At 46.2% G+C, this 24868-nt stretch overlaps 2 protein-coding genes across 5 annotated transcripts; one reads left to right on the top strand and one right to left on the bottom strand.

The window, feature by feature from the left end:
- Positions 1 to 573: 573 nt before the first annotated feature.
- keap1a (kelch-like ECH-associated protein 1a) lies at positions 574 to 15927 on the bottom strand. 2 transcript variants are annotated; one of them, XM_062468977.1, is made up of 12 exons: positions 15782 to 15927; positions 5045 to 5735; positions 4524 to 4723; positions 3998 to 4154; positions 3672 to 3764; positions 3369 to 3515; positions 3052 to 3161; positions 2787 to 2916; positions 2498 to 2694; positions 1684 to 1889; positions 1265 to 1441; positions 574 to 1172 (listed from the first exon to the last, which is right to left on the bottom strand). In XM_062468977.1, exons 2-12 carry the CDS (start codon positions 5252 to 5254, stop codon positions 1000 to 1002), a joined length of 1800 nt encoding a protein of 599 aa, XP_062324961.1. In that variant the 5' UTR covers positions 5255 to 5735; positions 15782 to 15927; the 3' UTR covers positions 574 to 999. The 2 variants fall into 2 exon arrangements, with proteins under 2 accessions (XP_062324961.1, XP_062324960.1); XM_062468976.1 differs by lacking the exon at positions 15782 to 15927 and adding an exon at positions 8021 to 8228.
- Positions 15928 to 15947: 20 nt separating this feature from the next.
- Positions 15948 to 24437, top strand: crlf1a (cytokine receptor-like factor 1a). 3 transcript variants are annotated; one of them, XM_062468980.1, is made up of 9 exons: positions 15948 to 16084; positions 18437 to 18715; positions 19945 to 20074; positions 20189 to 20358; positions 21493 to 21650; positions 22721 to 22795; positions 22907 to 23000; positions 23398 to 23579; positions 23920 to 24437. In XM_062468980.1, the coding sequence occupies exons 1-9, from the start codon at positions 16009 to 16011 to the stop codon at positions 23953 to 23955; spliced, it is 1200 nt and encodes a 399-aa protein (XP_062324964.1). In that variant the 5' UTR covers positions 15948 to 16008; the 3' UTR covers positions 23956 to 24437. The 3 variants fall into 3 exon arrangements, with proteins under 3 accessions (XP_062324964.1, XP_062324967.1, XP_062324968.1); XM_062468983.1 differs by having other exon boundaries at positions 23720 to 24437; XM_062468984.1 differs by having other exon boundaries at positions 23398 to 23583; positions 23720 to 24437.
- Positions 24438 to 24868: the final 431 nt, after the last annotated feature.

The raw sequence follows: 24868 nt of genomic DNA, 5'->3' as shown, positions 1-24868 counted from the left end.
TTGTTCAGTGTATTTGCTTGCACTGCAACATTACATCACTAAATCAGATGCCTTGGAGATGATTTGGAGACAATAAATATAGTTTAGAAACTTCAGCAGCTAATTGCTACAAGTTTGAATTGGCTGCACACAAAGAAAACTCTTCATTTATAACAATTAAGGCTCGTCAGTGAAGTCAGATAAAAAAATGTTTTTTATCCACCTAACAGAAATAACTGGTCATACAAGAAAGAAAAGGCTTATTGGATCATCTACTGGTTATAAACGAAGTAACACTCAGATCGAAGTCATCAATACTACACATTTCCAGTAGAGGATCTTAATACCAAGAGACCAACATTATATACATATACCAAATCTGTATCCACATACTTCTCAGATACTTAAGCATCCATTTAAATAAATTCCCAAATGCTTCCCTGGCACATATTCTGCAAGGGTTCTGCAAGCAGTGATGCTCAATGCAGAAAAGGTTCCACTGTTTTAACATTCCACCACCTAGTGGCTAATAGAAAACCTCACAACTGAGAGAGCTGTGCTTTTATCAGGATGAATGAAAAAACTGAAAGCAGATTGTAATCATAAAATCATGTATTTTTCTAACTATGCATCGTACAAATATATCGATACACATCAATAGTTCTGTGCAAATGCATTTAAACTTCACAGTGTTCATTTAGGCATGTACAGGCTAATACAGATATTCTCTTGGCACACAACAGGGTGGAAATCTCCATGTTTTTTCTGCAATGTCCGTTCTAATGCGACAGTGTGGTAATCCACGTTTGAGAGAGAGAGAGATGAGATACTATAAATCAGAGAAAGGCAAAAAGGAAAGTGGAGAGAGGGAACAAAATGGCAGAATGAAATGAAAGCAGTCACTGTAAGGCACTGTCAGTCTGAGTGGAGTACTGTGTCACTCAGATCTGGTCACCTTGATGAGGTCATGTAGCGGTCATAATGGGCAGTCATAGCCTGGCTTTGAAGTGACCATCTCGTCTATGTCACTTCCTCGTCCTCCTCCTCTGGCAGGTTTCCAGGGCAGGGCTCCATGGTAACCACAATGCCCATGCCACTGCGGCCGAGGGGCATGTCTGTTACATACGTCCACTCTTTAGTATCGGGGCAGTAGCATTCCACACTGGACAGGAAGCCAGCCTGGTTGAAACCCCCTAGACACACACACACACACACACTTTTTGAGAAGGCTGAAGGACTAGCTAGGTCTATAGAAACGCAGTGTGTATGTTGCGAGGAGACTGACCCAGGACGAAGATGCGTCCCTGGTAGACAGTGACTCCCAGGGCACTGCGGCAGTGCTGCATGGAGGCCACGGGCTCCCACACGTCCCTGCTTACACTGTAGCGCTCCATGGAGCTCAGCTGGTTCCTGCCGTCATAGCCCCCCACAGCATACAGATACGAGTCCACACACACCAAGCCTAAACACACATGTACATCCCATTCCTTAAGAAATGGTAGCCATGTACGCATGCACACATGCACACTAAAGGACGTCACATTGTTTTCTTCCTCCTCCTTCCGGTTGAACACAGCTAATGTACAATAGTTCTGTGGTGCAAGGTTGAATAGAATAGAAGTAACACAAGTCTTCTACGCACACACACACACACACACACACACACACACAGAACTGTACTGTACTGAAAACACACACGCTCACCAAGTCCGCTGCGTACAGAGCTCATGGGTGCCAGCTGGTGCCAGGTGTTGGTGTCAGGGTGGTACCTTTCGGCTGTGTTCCAGCGGTTTTGCCCGTCGAAACCCCCCACCACATACAGATGCCCCCCACACGACCCCACGCCTGCCCCCAGACGGGCCACAGACATCGGGGACACAAACGTCCAGCGGTTGGTCTCAGGGTCCCATCTGGTCAACCAACATTTCCAAATGTTTTAGGTGGTGTAGGACGTTTGCTCAGGACCATTATTAAGTATTCTACATTTGCTTTAAATGTATTACCACTTCAAACTAACTGAGGAAAAGCTCAGTTTGATATAAAAGTGAAGAACAGGCCTCACTAACAATCACATAAAATAACAATCCATAAAAACCTAACTCAAAGTGCTAGTTGAAACTAGCGGGAGAGAGAGGAGGTAGTTATTCAGTTTCCAAACAACTATTGATTTACATCTGCGGTTCTCCACGGGCTCTGAGACTTACAGATTTACAGATAAGGTACTGTACTTTAGGAAAATAGTAAGAAAAAAGGGTAGCTACAGTACAATCAAAAGGTGATATTTATTTTTCTAAATTATTTTGAGATTTCCCTCTAAGGGGTGATTGGTTCAACAGCTGATGCAGTTGATCTCATTTCTGTCTGCTGTTCAGCTGGAGATGCAAAACATTCCCATCAGGATCCACATTCCTGGGTCATGTGTTCCAACATGCTGTGAATGTAGGCTAATTGTAGTAAGAAAAACACTTTCCCTCATGGTGTGAATATGACCTCAAATGTAACTCACACACACACTCACCTCTCTACAGTGCTGTGGTGTGTGGAACCCTGGGACCCCCCAACAGCGTAGATGTTGCCGTCCACCACCCCAACACCAACCCTGTTCCTTGGGGTGTTGAGCGAGGCGTGCTGGCTCCACTGGTTGGTCATGGGGTTGTAGCAGCAGAGAGCGCTAGACTCAGCGTTGTTCTGCAAGGACAGGTTCCTGCCCCCCACCTAGAGAAAACACAGGACCCAATACTGCTCACTCTGTGCTAACACTAGCCTGGGGGTGGGTCCCTCTCTGTCCCTCTCTCTCTCCAACCCACCGTGTAGAGTAGGCCGAATAGCACACAGGCCCCCAGGCCGCTACAGGGGGCCCACATGTCTGCCAGCTTCAGCCAGGTGTTGTTGCTGGGGTCCAAGGCTTCCATGGAGTCCAGGGAGTGCTGCCGGTAACTGGGAACGGGGCAAACATTTCAGACAGCAAGATAGGCCAAAGACATATTGAAAATATTGACAAGAACAACTACAATTTCTGAAATCCAATTGGAGACCAGGACGAAGAAGTGTTCCTCCTTCTTCTTCACTCACCCGCCCGCTACGTAGATGAGCTGGGTGCCACGGTAAAGCGTGGGGGGGAGGGGCTTCCTCAGGGCCATCTCCTGGAAGATCTTAGACAGGAAGTCCTTGCAGGAGTTGGCCTGGGAAAGGGGGCGCGCAAACGAGAGCAAGAGTGAGCGATCTGACGTCTGAATGAATGCGCAGATGAAATGACGTGAGAAAGTTTGAATGAAAGAAATGGGGTGTCTCCAGGTCACTGTCTTTAAATGAATCTAAAACCCCACCCCGGACAGTTCCCAGCCCACCCTCCCAGCGGCAACATGTTAGGGACAGAGGAGGTGCCTTGCCTTGCTGAGGATGGGGCAGGTGAGCAGCTGGCGTTTGAGAAATTTGGGTGGCAGGGCATAGATGCGGACAGCATTGAGGAGGGCATGGAGGTACTGAGCCCTCCCTTCCATATCCCAACCCACCCAGTCTGTGCAAGCCTTGTACACCTGCAACCACATTCACACCAACATCATCAGGAAATCAGCAAATGACTTGTGGAACCACTTTTGTCTTGGGTTCCAGACATAAACCATCCTGATTAGTGATGACATGAGTGCCGTGTCACATGCTCTGAGACAAGGTTAGGAAAGAGCTTCAGGTACCTCAGACTCACACAGCACCTTCAGACTGTCCTGGCTGATGAGCTCCAGCAGCTGACAGTGAGTCAGGCTGAAGAACTCCTCCTCCTTGGTTACCTGGATACCAGTCGGGTCAAACAGGCCACACCCAGGTCAGAGCACGACACACTAGGATTCACTTTAACATCTGTTCAACATGACATGTCTGTGCTGCTACATATACAAAGTGTGTGTGTGTGTGTATATACAGCATGTGTGTGCTGGCTACCTTGTTGAAGTGTATGTGGGGGGGGGGGGTTCTGTGTGCTGTGGCTACCTTGTTTAAGTGTGTGTGTGTGTGCCCTGGCTACCTCATTGAAGTGTGTGTTGATGTACTCGCGGCTCTGAAGGTGCAGCTCTGTGCAGCCAATATCTTCAGCGAATCGGGCGATCCCGATGACGTTGGCAGGCTCCAGGTTCTTGACGAGGAAGTCACAGCAGGCCTTGGCCACATCCTCCATCTGGTACCTGGAACCACACACACACAGTCACAACAGCATGACAGAGAACCTGGAGCAACACACACAGAATCAGCACAACACAGAGCCTACACATATATTACAGGTCATATTGATGTACTGTAATATTTTACTCCATTACATTGATTATAAATTAGATTAGATTGATTTATCAATTAAATATACATGAATTATACTGTAAATTATATATAATTTATAGCTTACTTTATTACTTATTCTATAATTGTGCACACTTGGTTACCCGAACAGTTTTTCTTTTGGGATTAATAAAGTGACAATGTAAATAATCTAGAGGCCATTTACAGCACCATCCCCATGGTTCGAGTCAGGATCCCACCAGCAGGGGGCGATCCCTCACCTCATGGCTGCCAGCAGGAAGTGAAGCACGCAGTTCTCTCCCATGGTAATGCGGGAGGTGTAGGCAAAGTCAATGAGCCTCCCCACCACCTGGGGACAGACGTCACGCAGAGTCACCTCCGAGGCATGGCACTCCTTGAAACTGCTGGTGAACATGGCTTTGAAGTATAGGCTGCAGGAAGCCAGAACCACCTTGTGTACCTGAGGAGAGGAGGAGAAGATGGGGGAAGGGGAGGGGAGAAGAAAGGAAAGGAGAGAGGGGGAGGGAAGAGGAAAGGAGAGGAGGGGACAGAAGAGGGGAGGGGGAGACATGGAAGGGAGAAGCAAGGTGTGTCAACTCTTTTTAGCTGACATTTTCCATTTACATGCCTGGTATGCTCTGAAAGGAAACCAGTTACCTACACTTGAAACTGTAAGACTAGTTTCATTAAGCTAGTCAAATTGTGATTAAAACCAAAAAAGTAAATGAATGATATGTAAAACTAAACTGTAGAGTTACTCTCATCACATCTTATATCTCACCTTGAAGTCGACGGTCCTATCCTTGTACGAGACGTGGAGGACCAGGTCACAAAGCACTTCGTTGCGTCTGAATTCATCCATGGCCTGCATCGCTCGGCCAGCGTGACTCTCAATGGTGTAGTCAAGGTAACCGGAGCCCCGCATGGACGGCACGACGATGGCAGAGAAGTCAGCATCCTTGGTGGGCCTCTTCCTCCGAGGGCAAAGCATCTTGGGAGATGAAGGGTGAGTAGGTTCTGGAAGATTAAAAAAATGTACCTTGTCCAAGTAGATAATGTGGGGACCATTGGTGAGAACAGTGTTTGTTTGAAAGTATTTCTCAGCTAGGAAGCTGATCTGTCAGAAAGATGGGTTATGTAGCAGTTCCGCAGTCCTCCATATGTTCCATGCAACATATATAACCTCCACCCAACAGTGTTTCACCCAGTCACGGGTCAGACCAATCAGAGAAGCTCAGTCTACTGACACATCTCCGCCTCAACATGGTGTCAAGGTCCTGGTTCCAAAGATGCTGTGAAAATAAAGTAGCTTTTTGAAAGGATGTTGGATCATTTATGTCATTTCCGAAATATTCTGAAGGAGTCTTCGAGATTCCTTGCTAAGTCATTGTTTTTTGTTCCAGAGCAGGATGATGGTTGGCAAGGAGAGACTGGGACTTCTGGGACTTTAGGTCAGCTGTCCAACGTTTATCCTGTACCATTCAAGACAGAAACAGAGACGCCTTAACATCCCCTTAATGACATATGTTTGTGTAAAAGCACAAAAAAAAGCACAGACAGTGAGTTCCGGTGAGAGAGACTACAGGCCTCCTGCTCACTGATTGGCTACAGTTCTGCTGCTGCAGTAGTTTCAGTTCCGCCAAGACCAGAAAGAACAAGGGTCTAAAAAAAGGGTCTGATACACAAGGGAGGAGCAGAGAGAGGAAAAGTGAGGGTTACAAAAGGTGAAAAGATAGAGATAGTGTTAGAGAGAGAAAGAAAGCTCCTTAATGAATATGTTGATAGTCTTACAAGGGATATGGTAATTGGTGGATTCTAGAACAGGAGTTCTTTCCCACCTCACCTTCCTGACTAGGAGGAAATCCTGCCTCAGTGTTGTTGTGAGTCAGACAGGAACAACAATAGAACAAAAACAATCAGGCCAACATTACTACACATATACATATATACAAACATATGTACTGGTATGCCATTACTACTCTCCAATTCTTCAAAAATCACACTGATAAGATTACTGAACTTAGTCTGGGCAGATATGACACTGCTGCATCCAACACTACAAGTATGTGCACTAGACTACGAAACCATCTTATTGTTTCTAGGAAACAAACCTGTCTTGCTACTGATGGCCACAATGGCCTTTGTGTGTGTTTGATTGCAGAGGTTTACATTAATCCTACTCACAACATCCAGGACTGAAGTTGTGTGAGCCTGTAGATCAAAATACTAAGTTATTGCATAACAAGGCTGATCTGCCTTCCATGTTCGAACCCCACGCCCTGCAGCTGCCCTGTTCACAAGTCACAAGATCCACTAGAGAGAGAGAGAGAGAAAGAGAGAGACACACAGTGAGGTTGAGAGACAAGGAGAGAGAGCCTGAGAGTAGTTTACAGAGGAACCAGTCTGCCATAAAGGACCATTGTGTTGCTCTGTGCTCCCTTTCTGAGGCAGATTATATCCTGGATTTAAACTGTGAAACAGCATGACTGACACTGCAGAAACATGCATACATGGACCACAAACTCATATACCCTAACCCTCACATGACACACTGATCACAGGTCTTTTAGGCTCATTTGGCCTGGGCAACACACACAGAAGGCGCATGAGACTGTAATTATTACAAATCCCTGTCCACCCCACCCTCCACACACAGACATATTTTGTCATCTTCCACATTTGAACTTTATTTGTATCCATGTCGTTTTGGTGCAGACATCCTCTGTCCCCTAGGCCAGTGTGGGAATATAACTCTGGTTAACCATTAATAGTTTGTTTTTGTTGCAGGTGACAAAACACATAACAGTCTGCCTTGGGACAACTAAACCGCCCCCTGCCCCAGGCAAATGTCCACTCTACCGTTTAGAGAACTAACCGAACTCTGAAGATGTCTAACAAGTATTATTATGATTCATTTAACATGTTTTTAGCTTTTAAATTGGTGTTGGAGTTTACATAAAATGCAATTATTTATAGCCCTGGGTGGAGCCTATTGTCGGCAGCAGCTAACTTTTCTGAATTAATCTCATCTTTATTTCTCCCATCTCTTCCTGCGTCCCCCTTATGTTCCAGACATTCGTAGTTTATGTCGCTTTTGGTGTCAGGCTGGGAAATTAAGCAGCGAGATCAACAGGTCTGAACGTTTCACGGTGGTGGTTTATCTGGTGATATCACCAACATCAGTCAGCAATGTATTCCAACCGTAGACGTTGCAACAAATGGTAACAATTGCACCATGCAGCCATTAGCGTTACTGGGAAATTTCGGGACAAATTTCTCAGATTCTAATTCTGCTTTGTCAACGTAGGCTATGGCATTACTGAATAATATACTTGTTAACAGTATCTTAAACTGCAACAGCGGATGATAGGACGCAGACTCGCTCCAAGTGGGCTATTGATTCAGTGAGGTGACTAGACAGATTACCTAGACATGATACCAAATCATATTACTCATGAATTGAAGCGTAATCCTATACTATACAGATCAGTAGCATTCGTTTCTACAGATAGGGCCTAACTGTTTTACACTGATTTAGTTAATAATTCGAACTGTGGAAATAGTCCTCTAAGGTGAAAGGATTCTGGCACATTTCTCTAGCACCACATTAGGCTTAGCCTTCCAATAGAGCCGTACCCTAGGTCAACTCATGCTGGTCCATAAACCCGGCATGAAGAAAGTTTATGTTAACCCAGCAGTCGGAAACACATTGGTAATGTAACAAACTTCAGAAGGCAAGTCTCGTATCTATACCTACCTAAGCTGTTCTCTGATAATTCAGCGTTGGGGCTCTCCGCAGCGTTCCATTCTTGTTACGCTAAACAAACTGTTGCAGATACGCCGAGTTTAGGAACCAAAATAGCTGAAGCCGTATCAGGTGTTTGAGTGTGCGCACTTGCGCATTCTAATGCAAAAGGCTGCTAATTCGCCTCCTTCTGAGGACAACGGGCTCTACAACATCATCATGACTGAGCAACTATCCTAGCCCCTCCTTAACGAAGAACGACAACAGCAACATTCCTCAGAGTTAAAGTAAGACAGGGAAAGTAGGGTTATCGTGGACCCCAGTTAAATATTCTCTGTAAAATGTGTAACGTTTTGTATCAATAAACACCATTTCTGTGAAGGAATTAAACCATGGCTTCACATACGAGCAAGACCTAGGTTGGAAGAAGATTAATGCACATGCTGGAGCGCCATGATAGCCTATTGACACCTCAACTTGACATGTATTATACATGTCAAGTTGAGGTGTACAACAGCTGGTAAATCTTTTGGGATACCAACAACTTTGCACACCTAGATTTGGTAATATTTGCCATTTCTTTGTTTCATGAGTAATGTTGAAAGAAAAGTCATGCAACAGATTTTTGATAAGATTAAGGTTCTGCCTACAACTGTAAACCTATGGGAGATTCCATGGATCAGTGTGGAATAGGTAAATATTACAATCTTGCAAGTCCAGGTGTCTGCAACATGTTCCTGGATTCGTATTCCTTCTGTCCTCATGTGTTTTACCCCTCTACTGTTTACGAGGTTCATCCAATTACAATGATGCTGCCACTAAAATAAACAGCCTACAAATTGATCACCACTGTATATTATGTTATACATGATGTATAACATAATATACAGTGGTATATAATGTGCATAATAGGCCAGTGTATTTATTAGGTGCACATTTAAGTACTTTCGTCCTCCACAAATATTCCAGGGCTCTCAAGTCTCACGCATTCCATCCATTTCTTACGCTCTCACGCAACACCTTGTATTTCTCACGCTGAGAAGTAAGGGATAACTTGTCTCGCTATATACAATTAATGGACGAGTCGCAGGCATACGGAGGTAAGTTTTCAGACGAGTTTAGAGCTGTCTCGAGTTATACAGAGTTAAATCACCATAGCAAATCAGAAACACCAGCAGCCACCCCCCCCCCCCTCCAGGATTTAAGTACCCAAATGTTGACAGGTATGGTAATCTCACGCCAAACTTTTGATAAAACTTGAGAGCCCTGTATTATATCAACGCAAATGCAGTTAAGGCTCACTGTTCAACTTCAATGTGTGTCACAGGCTAAAACCAACATAAAAAAACAACCCCTTTCATCAGCATGGACATTCACCATAAAGAAAAGGACAAGAGTCAATTACTTTTGTCCTGACTTACCAGCCAATACCTCACAAAGTGCCAAGGAGCATGTTAAATTGCTTAGTATGGTTAGTATTCGGATGCAGTGTCATTATTTGCATATCATTTCCCATTTGGAATTTTAGTGGTGGTGCATAATATGTTTGTGATGTCCATGAGGCCACACAGACATACATACTCCCACTAACGCATGTCTGTGTGGCCACACACAGCTCAAACACCATCATTTAGTTTGCTGATGACACCATGGTTATTGGCTGGATCCCCGACAACAATGACACAGCCTACAGAGAGGAGGTGAGAGACCTGGCATCCTGGTGTCATACAGAGAGGTGACAGACCTGGCATCATGGTGTCATACAGAGAGGTGACAGACCTGGCATCATGGTGTCATACAGAGAGGAGGTGACAGACCTGGCATCATGCTGTCATACAGAGAGGAGGTGACAGACCTGGCATCATGGTGTCATACAGAGAGGAGGTGACAGACCTGGCATCATGCTGTCATACAGAGAGGAGGTGACAGACCTGGCATCATGGTGTCATACAGAGAGGTGACAGACCTGGCATCATGGTGTCATACAGAGAGGAGGTGACAGACCTGGCATCATGCTGTCATACAGAGAGGAGGTGACAGACCTGGCATCATGGTGTCATACAGAGAGGTGACAGACCTGGCATCATGGTGTCATACAGAGAGGAGGTGACAGACCTGGCATCATGGTGTCATGCAGAGAGGAGGTGACAGACCTGGCATCATGGTGTCATGTCCTTCACCTCCAGCCAAATGTCAGCACAATTAATAAGGAGCTAATTGAGGACTATAGGAACAGACACCCCTTTAACATCAATGGCAATGTTGTGGAGAGTCAGCAGCTACCGGATCCTTGGGGTCAACATCAGCGAGGACCCAATTTCACCAACACCATCGTCAAGGCGTCAAGGCAGCGACTGTTCTTCCTCTGACAGCTGAAGAGGTTTGGCATGAATTCCTGGATACTCACAATTTTCTGCAGGTGCATCATCCAGAGTATCTGGACTGGCTGTATCACCACCTGGTGTATGGCAGTTGTTCCAGCCTGGATCGCAAGTCTTGACAGTGAGCGGTCAAGACTGCAGCCCCTGTACACTCAGTTTATACCCAGTAGGTGGAAGGGCTGGTAGCCCTTCCACCTCATCCATAATCAGTTTGCCCTGCTCCCCTCTGTAGTACAGGAGCCTCAGTTTGCCCTGCTCCCCTCTGTAGTACAGGAGCCTCAGTTTGCCCTGCTCCCCTCTGTAGTACAGGAGCCTCAGTTTGCCCTGCTCCCCTCTGTAGTACAGGAGCCTCAGTTTGCCCTGCTCCCCTCTGTAGTACAGGAGCCTCAGTTTGCCCTGCTCCCCTCTGTAGTACAGGAGCCTCAGTTTGCCCTGCTCCCCTCTGTAGTACAGGAGCCTCAGTTTGCCCTGCTCCCCTCTGTAGTACAGGAGCCTCAGTTTGCCCTGCTCCCCTCTGTAGTACAGAAGCCTCCGGACCAGATTTTATTACAACAGGCAATTTTTCTCAAGTACTTTGAATGAATCTATCTGACCCCAGTGAACCAACAGGTTCTTCTGTCAGGCCATGAGGCTGTTGACATTTTGATCTCCTCGTGCTCAAGACTCCATCTCTTATCAATGTCAATTCATAAGAGAGTCCACTGTGTGTTAGCACCATGAGTATGTGATGACTATTCATGTGATTGTAGGATACCTATGCAAGTGGATACACTGTATTTATACCTATGTATAAATAGATACATTTATACCTGTATCTTGCAACCAAGATAAGGATGCAATTGTCAGTAGTATAAGGAAGCAGAGAAAAAGAACAGATGACAATGACACTGCAGATTCGGGATTAGCAGTCGTTTATTTAGACAGGGAAGTACACTGCATGTGTGCATACAGTGCATGTGTAGTAGCTTCCTCTCATTATCTCCTCATCTCCACTTTCTTTCTTTTTATGTATCTATATGGCTGTATACAGGTATACTATCATTAGTTCATTTGTTTTGGAAGATATAACCCTCTACGTGTGTGTGTGTATGTGTGTGAATATGCATTTTTATTCTTCAGTTGTGACTGAGGAAAAGAGCTTGGGCATAGTTGAATTTAATGTCCTTAATTGGGCCATTCATGGACATTGATGTTCTTTCTGCCGGTGCCGTGCCAATATCCTTGTTTCGGCATATACTTATAGAAACTAGACTGTAACTAACATGAATTATGGATGGGTTCTAAAACAAAATAATTATCTTATTTGCAATTTACCTGCTCTGTGCCCTAGATTAGAACCAAATCCAGTCCTTCTTACCAGTTTAAAGTTTCCACAGACGGGAATCCGTTATTGTCAGAAAGTCACTTTTTGTGACAACACTCGCACTGCTTGCTTAAAGCAGTTAGAAAAAATATTGGGCAAGTAGTGCCCTCTACTGGATGAAAAGCAAACAACAGGCCAACGCTCCAAAGGAAGGCTTTAATGCATCTACAATCAATCTCAATCTATCTCATAACTTGGCATTACCTACTTTTTTATAGTTTTGTATAATTGGGTTGAGGTTGGAAGATGGTTGATAGGTAGGCCTATAGCTCAGTGGTAGAACATTTGAACGCAGATCAAGAGTTGGCGGGTTAATTTACCCCCCTGTATGTCATTTTGGATTAAAACATTTGTTAAATTAATCCATTATTTTAATATAAGATGCTCATGAATCAATATTTAGAGAGCATAGATAACCTTCTCACAAAGGTTAACAACTATTTTGTTCAGTGGTAAAATACAGTTAAGACTGCATGTCATTACAGCTCACTGAGAGACCATTTCCCAACCCCAGCCAGCTCAAATAAACATACACTCCACACACTGGTAATTCTAGCCACAAAGCTTGGAGGCTTTATAGACAAGAGCTTAATACTCTTCCTCTCAATTTAGTGTTGAGTTTTATAATGGTTGATGCCTTTATACCCACCAGCAGCACATTGGAACCAGATGAGGAGAGTAAGAGAGAGAGAGAGACAAAAAGAGAGAGAGAGAGAATGAAGGGAGAGAAATGTAAGTGGAAAGCAAGACAGAGAAGCCATACAATCAGTGAAAAGAGAAAAAGAGACAGAGAGAGAGAGAGAGAGAGAGAGAGAGTATGGTTGATCTACATCTGTCATGCATTATTGCGGCAAATGCCAGTGCAGCTATCCTGGCTTCAGAAACTATGTGAGGAGGAGGTGGTTGAAGGGTCCTCCTTAAATCACAATCTGATTCCTCCCGTGCTCCTTTTTAGTGACTATATCGACACATACACACACGAACACACACAAACTAAAACACACACAAAGTAACACACACACACACACACATTCCCTTTAAATTCCTCAGGGAGGAGTAGGCCTGCTACTCTGCTTTTTTCTTAACAAGGTACTGACGGGCTTGACCTCCTCTTCAAACAAACCTTTTCCTCCAATCAGTGAAGCTGGAGCTCTGTGGAGGCCTGTGGGTATTACAGAGGAAATACCCTGATTCTCCCTGATTACTGCTCTCTCTCTCTCTCTTGTTCTCTCTCACTGTCCCTCTCTCACGCTCTCTCAATGTCTCCCTCTCTCTTTCCCTGTCTCATCCACTCTTTCCTCTTCTCTCTCTCCATTACACACACATACTCTCACGCACACACTCCACAGTCTTTTTCTGAAACACACACACACTCATTATCCCGTGGTCTGGAACTCAAAGGGCTGGAGAGAGTCCCATTCCTGACGATAGGCGTCCACTGCCCCTTCCAGTCCCCTCAGTTGCCTCACACACTAGCCCCTTCTCCAGCATAACACACTAGCCCTACACCCTAGCCCCACACACAAGCTCCACATAGCAGATCCACACACTAGCCCTTCCACACCCTCACATACTAACCCCACACAGCAGCTCCACACACCAACCCCTCTGCTGCTCCTGCCAGCCTCTCTGCAGGTATAGCAGCGCTTCCGATAAACAACACAAGCCCTGCACAGCACACTAGCCCCACACAGCAGCCCCACATGGAGAACACCACTCAGCCCTCCATAAAATCACCTCAGTGCAACAATCCAGTCAGCACACCTGCAATGACAGAAAGCCCACATTTCTCAAATGTCTCACTAAGCTACCTTCTCCTCAGCATCAGTCAGTTCAGCCAGTCCCAATCGTTATATATGAATGTCCTACATACCCATGCTACTCAGTTCTGGTCAGATGGGTTTACACTACATACGGAATAGAGTTACATCTGAGAGCTGGGCCTTGACAGCTCACTGCTGCGAAACATCCGTCCCTGGGTTTCAGACATATGCCATTGGTTTGCTATAAGTCATCTGTCTGCATTCCCACAGAGTGGTGGTTCTCCACACAGAGTTAGCATGCCACCCTATGTCTGTTATTAGGAGATAAACTGACACTTTCCCCTCATCTCTCTCTCTCTCTATCTCTCTCTCTCTCTCTCTCTCTCTCTCTCTTTGTCACAATCTCTCTTTTTCCTGCTCTCTCTCAGGTTGGATTTCCATATCTAGTTGTCTTTCTAGATCCTACAACAACTAGGCCTAGATATCACAATTCAGCCTGTCAGAAACTCTTTTCTTTTCCTCTTTCAGTGTAAGACGGAGGAAAAGAAAGGGAGAGGGAGGGAGAGAAAGGAATTGAATACATGGAACATGGACACTGGTTTTTATGTGGGAGAGAAAGAACTACTGTTGAGAGAGAGAATATCAACCCAACACAAAGACAGACAACTTTTACTGACCTCAAGCTGACCATTCCCTTCTATGATAGAGTGAGTGGGCCGGACGGATGACCGGGGAATGACACGGCTGAAACAAAGCCTTCATGGTGCATCACGGTTCCATTCACAGTTACCGGACGGAGACACCGTGGCACGAGTGGTAACCGTCAGGCAGACAAGGGTCCCGTCTGAGCAGAGAGAAGAGGGACATTGTAGAGCAGTGGCCTCTGGGAAGTCTGGGTCGCCACGGCTGTTACGCTAACACTCCCACTCGCTGCACGGGCCATGTGACTCACTAGCCCTGCTAAACTATGCGTGTCCAGGGTTGTCATTAGTCAAACATTAGTCATAGTGCCCATTGAGGTGTTCAAAATGAATGGTTTCTGATTCTTCAGACAGTACTCCTACATCTCAATGGAGCCGGTGTTGGAATGGTGTGTGTGTGTGCGCATGTGTGTAGAGAGGGGGGGGGGGGGGTTATTCTTCTGGAAATCCAGAAGAATAACAAACTAAGGAAAAATGTAACCTGTGAGAATATCTATTTCAAGGTTTTTTTTAAGGGGGGGGGGGTCATGTTTACGTTAGGTAAAACAGGATTTTAAATGGGACTGAATTGTGAGTCACGAGTAGCTATGCAAAATTGTGTGTATGTGTTTGTTGTCATCACTAGCTCTGCTCTGTGTCTGGGGCCTCTGTGAGTGTTGACAGAGATGACTGATTCTGTATGGACTCCCACTAACATACTCTCATGATGACATCATCAAAGGAAGACAGGAAGTATACACAAGATGTATCAGTTGATAATAGAACTGAGTATAAGAAGTTGCTTTCCAGCATGCCTGGTTAGGAACCCATTCAAAGAAGATCACTATTTTAATCATTCAACCTTGCCCAAGAGGTAATATGATCTGGGATCAATCCTCCGTCAGATATAGATGGTGTTGGGAGAAGTGTGGACACGTGCTGGGTGGGCCTGATTCAAATGTGTCGGGTACGATTGAGAATAAGTGAGAAAACATTTAAATAGGAGCTGTATTATTTCCCAGCCCAGGGGCAATGGAACAGTGGTTTCAAGAGACCGCAATACAGGCCTCTCGTCATCCATCATCTTTCCGTCAAAACATACACGACTCACCCCGAACCCTCCCCCTGATCTTACTGTATGGTCTAGTGTAAGGGCTTCCTAACGGGGAACAGTGCATTATCACAAGACACACGGAGATACAAGCTGGTTGACTGACATACAGATTCAAACATACACATCAATGCAAACAAGACAAAGAAAACAGAGTTTAAGTTATCCATAAGACAACTGTGACTCAACATCCTCCCTGTCAGGATGAAGGAGGGAAGAGATTAAGGGGTAGAGAGAGTGATTCAGTGAAAGTGAATGAAACTGCTACTTCAACACATCACCGGCTAGACAATAATAGACAAGTGGCATGAAAAAAAGAAAGAAAGACGGAAAGAAGGGAAATTGACTGGAGTGAGTGGGAAGAAAGGGGAGGGGCTTAGAAAGTATGAACTTCGGCGTTATTTAGCAGAGGAACCACTCTGAAAGTAAAGTATTACGAACGGAACAGAATTGAAGATTTAACACCAAGACTTACCAGTGGTCTGTTCAGAGGAGACGGATCGCGACGCGCCGAGTGTGTGTGTTGTTATGAGACAGATGCCTCCGCAGTTCGCCATCGCTTCAGGAAGGCTCCCTCACCAGCAGATCCCAGAGAGTTCAACTTGAACCCCGTGCGGTTTTCCCTCCCCTCTTCGTTGCGTGGGTAATTCCGGATCGGGTTGATACATATAACGAGAAAATAAGTCAAATTTACTTTGAAAAATGAAAGCTGTAGCTTTGAAGGTGCCCCTGTTGTTTCTCGTGCTGATGGCTCCGAGCGCCCTGGCTTCCTCAACACGTAAGTCTCATGAACATGTGTTACAACATCTGTAAAGACATGATTTGGCTGCATTATCGCCTTGCTCTCTCGCGTTAACGGCAGCCTTGCTTTAAGTGTTAAATTATTTTAACATTCAATGCTATGTAGATGATGTGAAACAACGAGTTTATCACTGTAACGACCTTACATATAGTTTAAGATAAGAGGATAAATTACCCTTATAATTCTATGAATAATGTATTCTATACAATTAAAACATTATCTTGACTATTTCTTAAGAAGAATAAAAAGGAAAAACTAAAACACCTGTAAAAATCTGCACTTTGGGTACCATTTGTTCATCTCCAGGCTCAAATCAACCTCGATGTCACCAATCTTACACGTTTTAATGGTGTCCTGGAGCTGGTGTCTGGTAGTAAAGCTCACTGGATGAAGCATGAGTTTGTGTCCAGTAACCAGAAGTATCCCAGCACAGAATAGGAAATTCTATTGAGAAACGCTCCCAGGAGGTTGAATTTCAACAAGTCGGGCCGTAATTCGTTTAACACATGGAGCATGGGGCTTCACGGACCGCAACAGAACAGTGACATCATTTGGTCGGGTCTTTGAGAATGTTAACCGGGAGCTTAATGCACACTAAAGTAAATAAATTCCGTTATGCGGTCCCTGCGTGAAGGGCTGTGCTGGTCATAAGTGCCCAATTTATTTTTATTGGTGAACTCATTGTGTGCAGTGTATTCGAAAGACCTTAGATTAAGATCGAGATTCGATCGTCTGTTTGATTACTTGTTGCATAGTCTGATTGACAATAAAGTTCACTTTGACTTTGACTTTGACTTTAAGCATTTGTGTCTGCTCATTTTCAAGTGTGACGAGAAATTTATCATGCAGTGCTTGTCAGAGAACCTTGCATCATTTATAAAGTTGTAATAACTGTATGCATAATATTTAGGCATTGATGGGCTTTAAGTGCTTACTCAAGCCCTAAGTTTGCTATGTGTAAACTTTCTGTTCAAGTGGCCTACTGCATGTGCAGTTTAACTTTATATACAGTGGTTATCTCGACTTGAAGTCAATGCTTCATTCTCTTCTATTGTCTTATTCCTCGATAATCACAGAAAGCAGTTAAACGCACCTCTTAAAATGACTCATCCTCTCTACACGAAAGGTCTGCTCTATCAAGTGCCCTTTGGTCTACCTACAAGAACCTCCTTGACAACCAACGCTGGCTTGATCCCCTTTCACATGGCAGTGCGTGGCACAATGTTGCTAAATGTTGCATGACTTGTTTCAATTCCCCGTGCTACAAGGCCCCCCTCATCAGCGGTTCCACATGTGGTTCTTTTGTCCAGAAGACATGGGAAGCTTAGGCTAGCTTAGCTCAGGCTAGCTTTGAACCTCTCCAGAGCAGACTGGGATGAACAGCGCTTGAGAAGCCCATGTCATAGCTGCCTTTCATGCGCCATTAAAGCCTGACAGCACTACGGCTGGTGGAAACCACAAAACCATTTCTCAGCCTCACACCCCCAGTGGTCTAATACAGGGCTTTTAGCTGAGCCCTGCTGTGTGTGCTCCTGTCTTTAATGCTTTCAGGAGAGATCTCACAGCCTTTGCCCACCACGACCAGAGTCCTGTTGCACAATCGGGTGGGAATTAGAATCCCTTTGTGATGTCATCAGATAGAATGTCACGTTCCACAAAAGCTGCTGGAACCTGTCGAACGGTTAAACCATCACCTGTCTGCTCACAGCGGAACCCCAGCAGACCTCCCTCTCTCTGAAAACAAATCAACTTTTACTACCCATTTCCTGTTGAGTAGACGTTCGGCAGAAACAATAAACACGTGTGATTGCGTCTGTCGTTGTGGTGTTGAAACAGAGGCCTTCACACCCTGGGCTTGGGGATTTTCCCAGCCTAACTCTCTTGATTGTTAAATGATGATTGTTATTCAGCTGGATCGCTGTATGACTGGATAATCATGGCTTCCTTCTTTCTTCTCCCTGGCGACACACACATAGTCTCATAGGCAGCTAAGCCAATGTTTTCATGTAAATATTGATATGGAGTCCTAGCCAGATAACGTCTTCAAAAGAAATGTTTCTCCAGGAGGGTGGCGGCTAAACAGATATGGCCCCAGGCTCAGTTTTGGAGTGTGAAGCACTCTGTGGAGGCTCAGCTTATCTTCCTCATCTACTGGCATGTAAACATAAGTGTGAATGCCGAACATTTACTACTTTATAGGCAAAGACCTTTAAAGAGTTACTACAACACTCTTCTCTTCCGTTTTCACCTCTCCTCTTCTCCTCTAACACTTCTCTTCCTCTCCCCTCTCCTTCCTCTCCTCTCCTCTCCTCTGGTGTCTCCCCCTAGAGGTGGCAACCATCTACCCCCAGGACCCAGCCCTGCCCATCGGGGCTAGCCTAACGGCCACCTGCTCGGTGAGCCCTGATCTGGGCCTCCACGCCAGCAAGCTGTTCTGGACGCTCAACGGGCGGCGCCTACCCAGCTCCTCCTACAGCGTCCTGAGCCCCACGGCCGTGAGCGTCACCCTGGCCCGCCTCCCTGCCTCCCACCAACGCTCTGGGGACAACCTGGTCTGCCACAACCCTGCGGGACATGTCCTGGCTGGCTCCTGCCTCTATGTCGGCAGTAAGACTTTGTCGCGTTGCATGCTGGGACACTGGCTAACAGCAGAGGGCTTAAGGGGTAGCATGAGTTAGGTGGGTTATGTGTGAGAGAGATCTGGTCGGGGAGATCTGGCCCCTCCAAAAAAACATAAACCTAACTAGAATTAACCAACACATGGGCATGGACCTGGGTTAGTCTTGGCATTGGGTTAGGGATGCTGCTTCCAGTTTGGCAATCTTCAGAAGATTTCTGTTCGGATGATGTCAGTGAATTCACGGGCTGCAGTGTTCAATAGAGGAGAAAACAGAGAGGAGGGAACAGAAGGGAAGATCAGAGAAGAAGTAACACAATAACTGACAAGGAAGGAAGGGATGACTAGAGAGGAGGGTGAGTAAGAGAATAGGTGGGTTCTTTTGCCCTGAGTTGGGCTCCCAAATTGTGTCTGGTTGTATTTCATCCTGACTGCGTCTCCTCTGGCCCCAGAGGGGCCTCCATGCCTGCGCCACTCTGCCACGCTCTGGCCACCTGTGTGGTCCATTACTCGCACTATCACTCATAGGACATGGGCCTGACATTTGTCTGCACACACACACACACACATACACACCCACAGATAGAAAACACACACGGACGCTCACAGAAATACATAAACATTTCTAGCCCTTGTTCTTTCACACACACTCTCTAACACTCTCTCATACATACTTTGTGGTGACTGAGAGCAGACAAGTCATGTCCCACAGTTGTCTCAGTCAGTAGTGTTACAATGAAAAATGTATATGGTACATGCACACACACATACACACACACAAGTACTCATGCAGACATTGTCACAAGCTCCTAATCTATGTGTGACACTACTGTTCAGCACCTTGTGATCTGAAAGAGAGGAATGTTGGCAGACATCCTGAGCTTAACCTAGACAGACAGCTGAGACACACACAACACTGACACACACACATACACGTACTGTCAGATCAGAAACACCACCTGTGTTTGAGTAGCCAGCAGGGAATATGGAATCTTCACTGGAGGAGGGAGCTCAGATAATAGCGAACTGGTTTCTAAAGCATTGCTGAGTGTAACTGACTAGTCTGAAACCTCAATTGCATTGTATGGCTTTTTCTCTTTCTGCACCCCGCCTCATTCTCTATCTCCTCTCCATCCTCCCTTGCTCTCACTCTCCCTCATTTCTCGCGGTCTCTCTATCCTCTCTCCCTCCACACCTGCCCTTTCCTCCCTCCCCCCAGTGGCTCCAGAGAGACCGGTCAACCTGACTTGCTGGTCAAGGAACACCAAGGACCTGACGTGCCGCTGGGCCCCTGGAGGGCAGGGAGAGACCTTCATACGGACCAAATACACCCTCAAGTACAAACTCAGGTACAAACTCAGAAGTGCACATGTGACCTGTCCCACACATGTATATAACCTGACTCACGCATACTGTATGCAACCTATCAAACGGATGTGTATATAACCGGACCCGTCCCCTAGGTGGTACGGCAGAGAGAGGGAGTGTGAGGACTACAGCCTGGTCCAGCCTTACACCTGCTACATCCCCAGAGACCTGGCCCTCTTCACCCCTTACGAGATCTGGGTGGAGGCCACCAACCAGCTCGGCTCCTCCACCTCTGATGTCATCACCCTGGACATCCTAGACGTGGGTGAGTGGGGTTTTCCATGTGTGTGAGACAGAGACAGTGTGTGTGGGTGTAAGTAAGAGAAAGAGAGAACGTGTGTGTGTGTGTGAGAATGTGTGAAGTCCTCCAGTTTATATTTCTCCTGCAGATCTATAGATCCTGCCTGAGCCCCCAGGCCCTGGTCTGGGATCAGTTTACCTCACCTAGTGCTGCCTTAAGCTGAGAGATGGGAAGTACACAGCTGACCCCTGATCAGTGCCAGGGAGCCTAGACCTGCTGGGCTTAGGAAGTAGGAGGTGGAGATGGAGGACACGCGCGCACACACACACACACACACACCTATGGGCGTAGGCATGACAAATTACAGAAGACCAGCCACACCCTATGCTTTGATGAGCTCATTTTCTTTTTACTTATACTGGTTGGAAACACACACACCTAGCGAAAGCTTTCATGTAGTGTAGGAATGTGAGAGGCTTCTCCCTCCTCCTGCTCTCCCTAGAGCTCCAGGCCAGACCAGGATAGAGGAGCAGGATTACCAGCCGGACCGAGAAGAATCACATCTTATTAGTTTGAAACTCCATCGCTTAGTCTACCATATGTTGTCTTTAGAGAAGGTTCAGTTGGACCGAAGGTTCTCAGCCTTATGGAGGGTTAAGTGTGGAGCAGGCAGGGCACCCGAATCCGAAAATGAAGATAAGACAACTCAAAACAGGTGTACAAGCTTCACTTTTCTATTACACACAGATACCCTGTAACGAATGCACATACACACACACACACACACACGCACAGACACCCCCTCTCAGGACAGGGAAGGACATGTCAGGAGGAAGGGATGGTTTCTGCCCACCAGACAGAAGCCTCATCCCTGTGGGAGGAGACCATCCCTGAATCACCCAATCAGCTGAAGAGGAGGCTGGGACACGCCCACATTCCAGAGCGCAGGATGGTCGACACGCAGGGCGCAGTTCAATACAAACTCCGGGGGTTTTGATTTGGATTGCAGCATCATACCTCATCTTCCTGACTCTACCTGACTCTGGCTGACTCTGCCTTTCCTCTATTCTGGTTCCTCTTCCTTCCCTCCTTCACTGGGTTTTACCTGCTGTGTGTTGGCGTCTGATTCTAATGTGTGTGTGTGTGTGTGTCCCTTAGTGACCACGGACCCTCCATCAGGGGTGAGTGTTGGCCGTGTCGGGGATCTGGAGGACCAGCTGAGCGTCCGCTGGGAGACCCCACCTGCCCTCAAGGACTTCCTGTTCCAGGCCAAGTACCAGATACGCTACCGCCTGGAGGACAGTCAGGACTGGAAGGTGCAGTATACACACTCCCGCGCACATATGTACACACACTCACACAAACACACACAAAGTGCACACACACTAAATACTGAAAGGGAGAACAAGGACTGAAAGGTACACACACACACACACATGCATGGAACACAGAAATATATTGTACAGCAATTGCCAGCATGGAGAGGAGAGGAGAAGTTCGGCTTTTTAAGAAAACAAATAATGTTCCCCTCAAACCGCCCTAATCATGAGGTCATGGTTGGGAATGCAGAAATACATCTCCACCATTAATGTCTTCAGCATGATTATAGCAGGGATCTGGAGCTGGGTTTCAGAGGTGTCTGTGCATGTGTGTGTGTGCGGATGTCCAGAGCAGCTGCTGGCCTCTGTGCCAAGCCTCTCTTGTGTTTATCTTTGTCTGCCGTTCAGTATGAACTCTCCATCATTGAACATGTCACGTACGTGTCTGCTATTTCATTAAGCAGATTCAAAAGTTGATGGATGGTCGAAGCATTTGCCAGAAAAATCGAGACTATCATTTGTTTTGCCAGGGAGAGTGGCTTAGAGTGTTTGTTTCCTGTTCTCTACACTGTATTAGGGGGGGGACAGATATTTCATTTTCTACTCTGTTTATCTGACGCACCACAGTTACCGGGCCTCAGTCAATTCTTACTCTGAGTGTGTGTGCAATGTACTGTGTGTGCCTGTGTGTGTGTGCGCGGTGTGTATGCTGTTTTCTCAGTTTTCACATATCCAATCTCCAGATCTGTAAGAAGTCATCAAAACCAGATTTCCTCAGAAGGCACAGGGAGATGTGCCTGCGTGTGATTAGATGTGTTTGTGTGTGTGTGTGAGATTGTGTGTATTTATTTGTAGGTCTTTGTAACATGAGACAGTAGGCATGTTTGTGCCTGTTCTGTGTTTTATAAATAAGCTGATTGAAAGCAACAAATCTGTGTGGTATAAATGTTTGTTTACATCTATAATGTGTTTTGCCCATGAACGGCGTGTGAGCATCTAAGAGTGTGTCTTAAGAATGTGTGTGTGTGTCTGTGTCCTGTTCTGACCTGTGCTACTCGTCCCACCAGGTGATGGATGACGTGGGTAACCAGACTTCCTGCCGTCTGGCTGGACTGAGACCAGGAACTGTCTACTTTGTCCAGGTACTGAGCGCGTGTGTGTATGTGCATGTATGTGTCTTGATCCATGCGTATTTGCATGTAGATGTGTATGCAATGTGCAGCAGAATGATGTGAGTGTTCTGTGCTCTGCAGGTCCGCTGTAACCCGGTGGGGATCTATGGTTCTCGTAAGCCTGGCATCTGGAGCGAGTGGAGCCACCCCACTGCAGCCTCCACCCCCCTCAGTGGTGAGTAGGCACACACACACACACACACACACACACACAGGCACACACACACAGGCACACACACAGGCACACACACAGGCACACACACACACACACACACAGGCACACACACACACACAGGCACACACACACGCAGACACACACACACAGGCACACACACAGGCACACACACACACAGGCACACACACACGCAGACACACACACAGGCACACGCATTCATTCATGTACAGACACATACAGTGCGCACAAATGTGCACACAGAAACATGTACACACATGCACCCTTGCACAGACACAAAAACACACACGTAAACACATAATGCACACATGTACACATGCACAGACACACGTTCCAGCTCCCTCGTCAACACACCCTGATGTGGTAACCTCCTCTCCAGAGCGTGTTATGTCCGGCTCCTGTGACTCCAAGTCGGGTGACTCTAACTCAACGCTGCGCCGCGAACTCAAGCAGTTCTTTGGCTGGGTGAGGAAGCACGCCTATGGCTGCAGCGGCATGTCAATCAAACTGTATGACCAATGGAGAGTCTGGATGCAGAAATCCCACAAAACACGCAACCAGGTAGGTAAGCATCAGCCAGGAGCCAGCACCGTGTACCATCCCACATACATCCCATAATATCCACCCATGTAGTCACAGTAACTGGTTTAGAAGCACTGTAGGTGTTTGGTGAGCTTTCTAACAAGGTCTCTCTCTCTCAGGTCCTCCAAGGGGATAAGTCTTAGCACACACCACGTCAAGACATCAAATGGTGTCATGGTGACAAAGGTTGTGGTTGTGTGTGTACGTGCGATTTTGAGTGTGTGTACGTGTGATTTTAAGTGTGGGTACGTTTGACGTTCAGTGTGTCTGTATGTGTGTGTATTTTATGGGTGTAAAACTCTTTTCTTGGGACGCCGAGGCCTCATCTTGTACCAGAGACATGAGGAGGACCTGAGAACACAGTGGATATAGGACAGTGTACCTGCCATGTCCCACACCCCTTTCTCTGCATCTGTAATTGACTGACTGATACCCAGGGAGCGCCATCTACTGGCATTAGAGGACTTGGATTTCACCACAGTGGAGCATGATTGAAAGCCCACTTGATTATCCCTGGAGCGAATTGTTCTGGACAGTTTTCCTGACTAGGCCCAGTCTGGAGCCAGGGCCCGGAAGGGGAGAGTCCCTGGCCTGGGAGAGAGGGCCGTGGGGCGTGACGGAGCCTGACCTGGGTGTGAAGAGCAGTGGAATGTGTGAATGATCATGTTTATGTATGGAGAAAGTTTACTGCCTTTATTTTTTTACTAAATTGTACCAGCATATTTAAAATGTCAAAAGTTATGTTTTATTCCTAAGTTATGTTTAGATAGTCGACATGTTATTGACTGAATCTTGAATTATCTGTTTTATTGTTTATAAAATAATGGGTAAAAAGTATGCTTTTAAATCCATACTGTAAACACACTAAACACCAATGCAAGCACACACAGACCATGCACAACACTCAGGGGCATACTAAACTGAACGAGCTGCTGTAGCCGTTTTTGAAGGACACTTTCCTGGCGTGTTCAGCTGTGATCTTCCAACGCTGCATTTTTATACCGCTAACATTATCCTAGAAGTGCATAACCCCACACACACACAACCTCACACACACACGACCCCGAGCAGGACTGAGGCAGCCCACACCTCGTTTCTTTCCTGTCAGAATTCATCAATTCTATAAATATCCTGACCTAGAGCCTAGTAAAACCAGTTTCCATGCCTGGACCATGACATCAAGACTCTCCAGCCTGGAGTCTGCCTTATTCATACCTCAGAAAGCATATCACACATGCAGAAAATCAGTGACATCATCATCTTGAGAC

This window comes from Osmerus eperlanus, chromosome 9, assembly GCF_963692335.1.
Source record: "Osmerus eperlanus chromosome 9, fOsmEpe2.1, whole genome shotgun sequence".
Classification (NCBI taxonomy): Eukaryota; Metazoa; Chordata; class Actinopteri; order Osmeriformes; family Osmeridae; genus Osmerus; species Osmerus eperlanus.
This window is presented reverse-complemented; position numbering and strand designations above follow the sequence as displayed.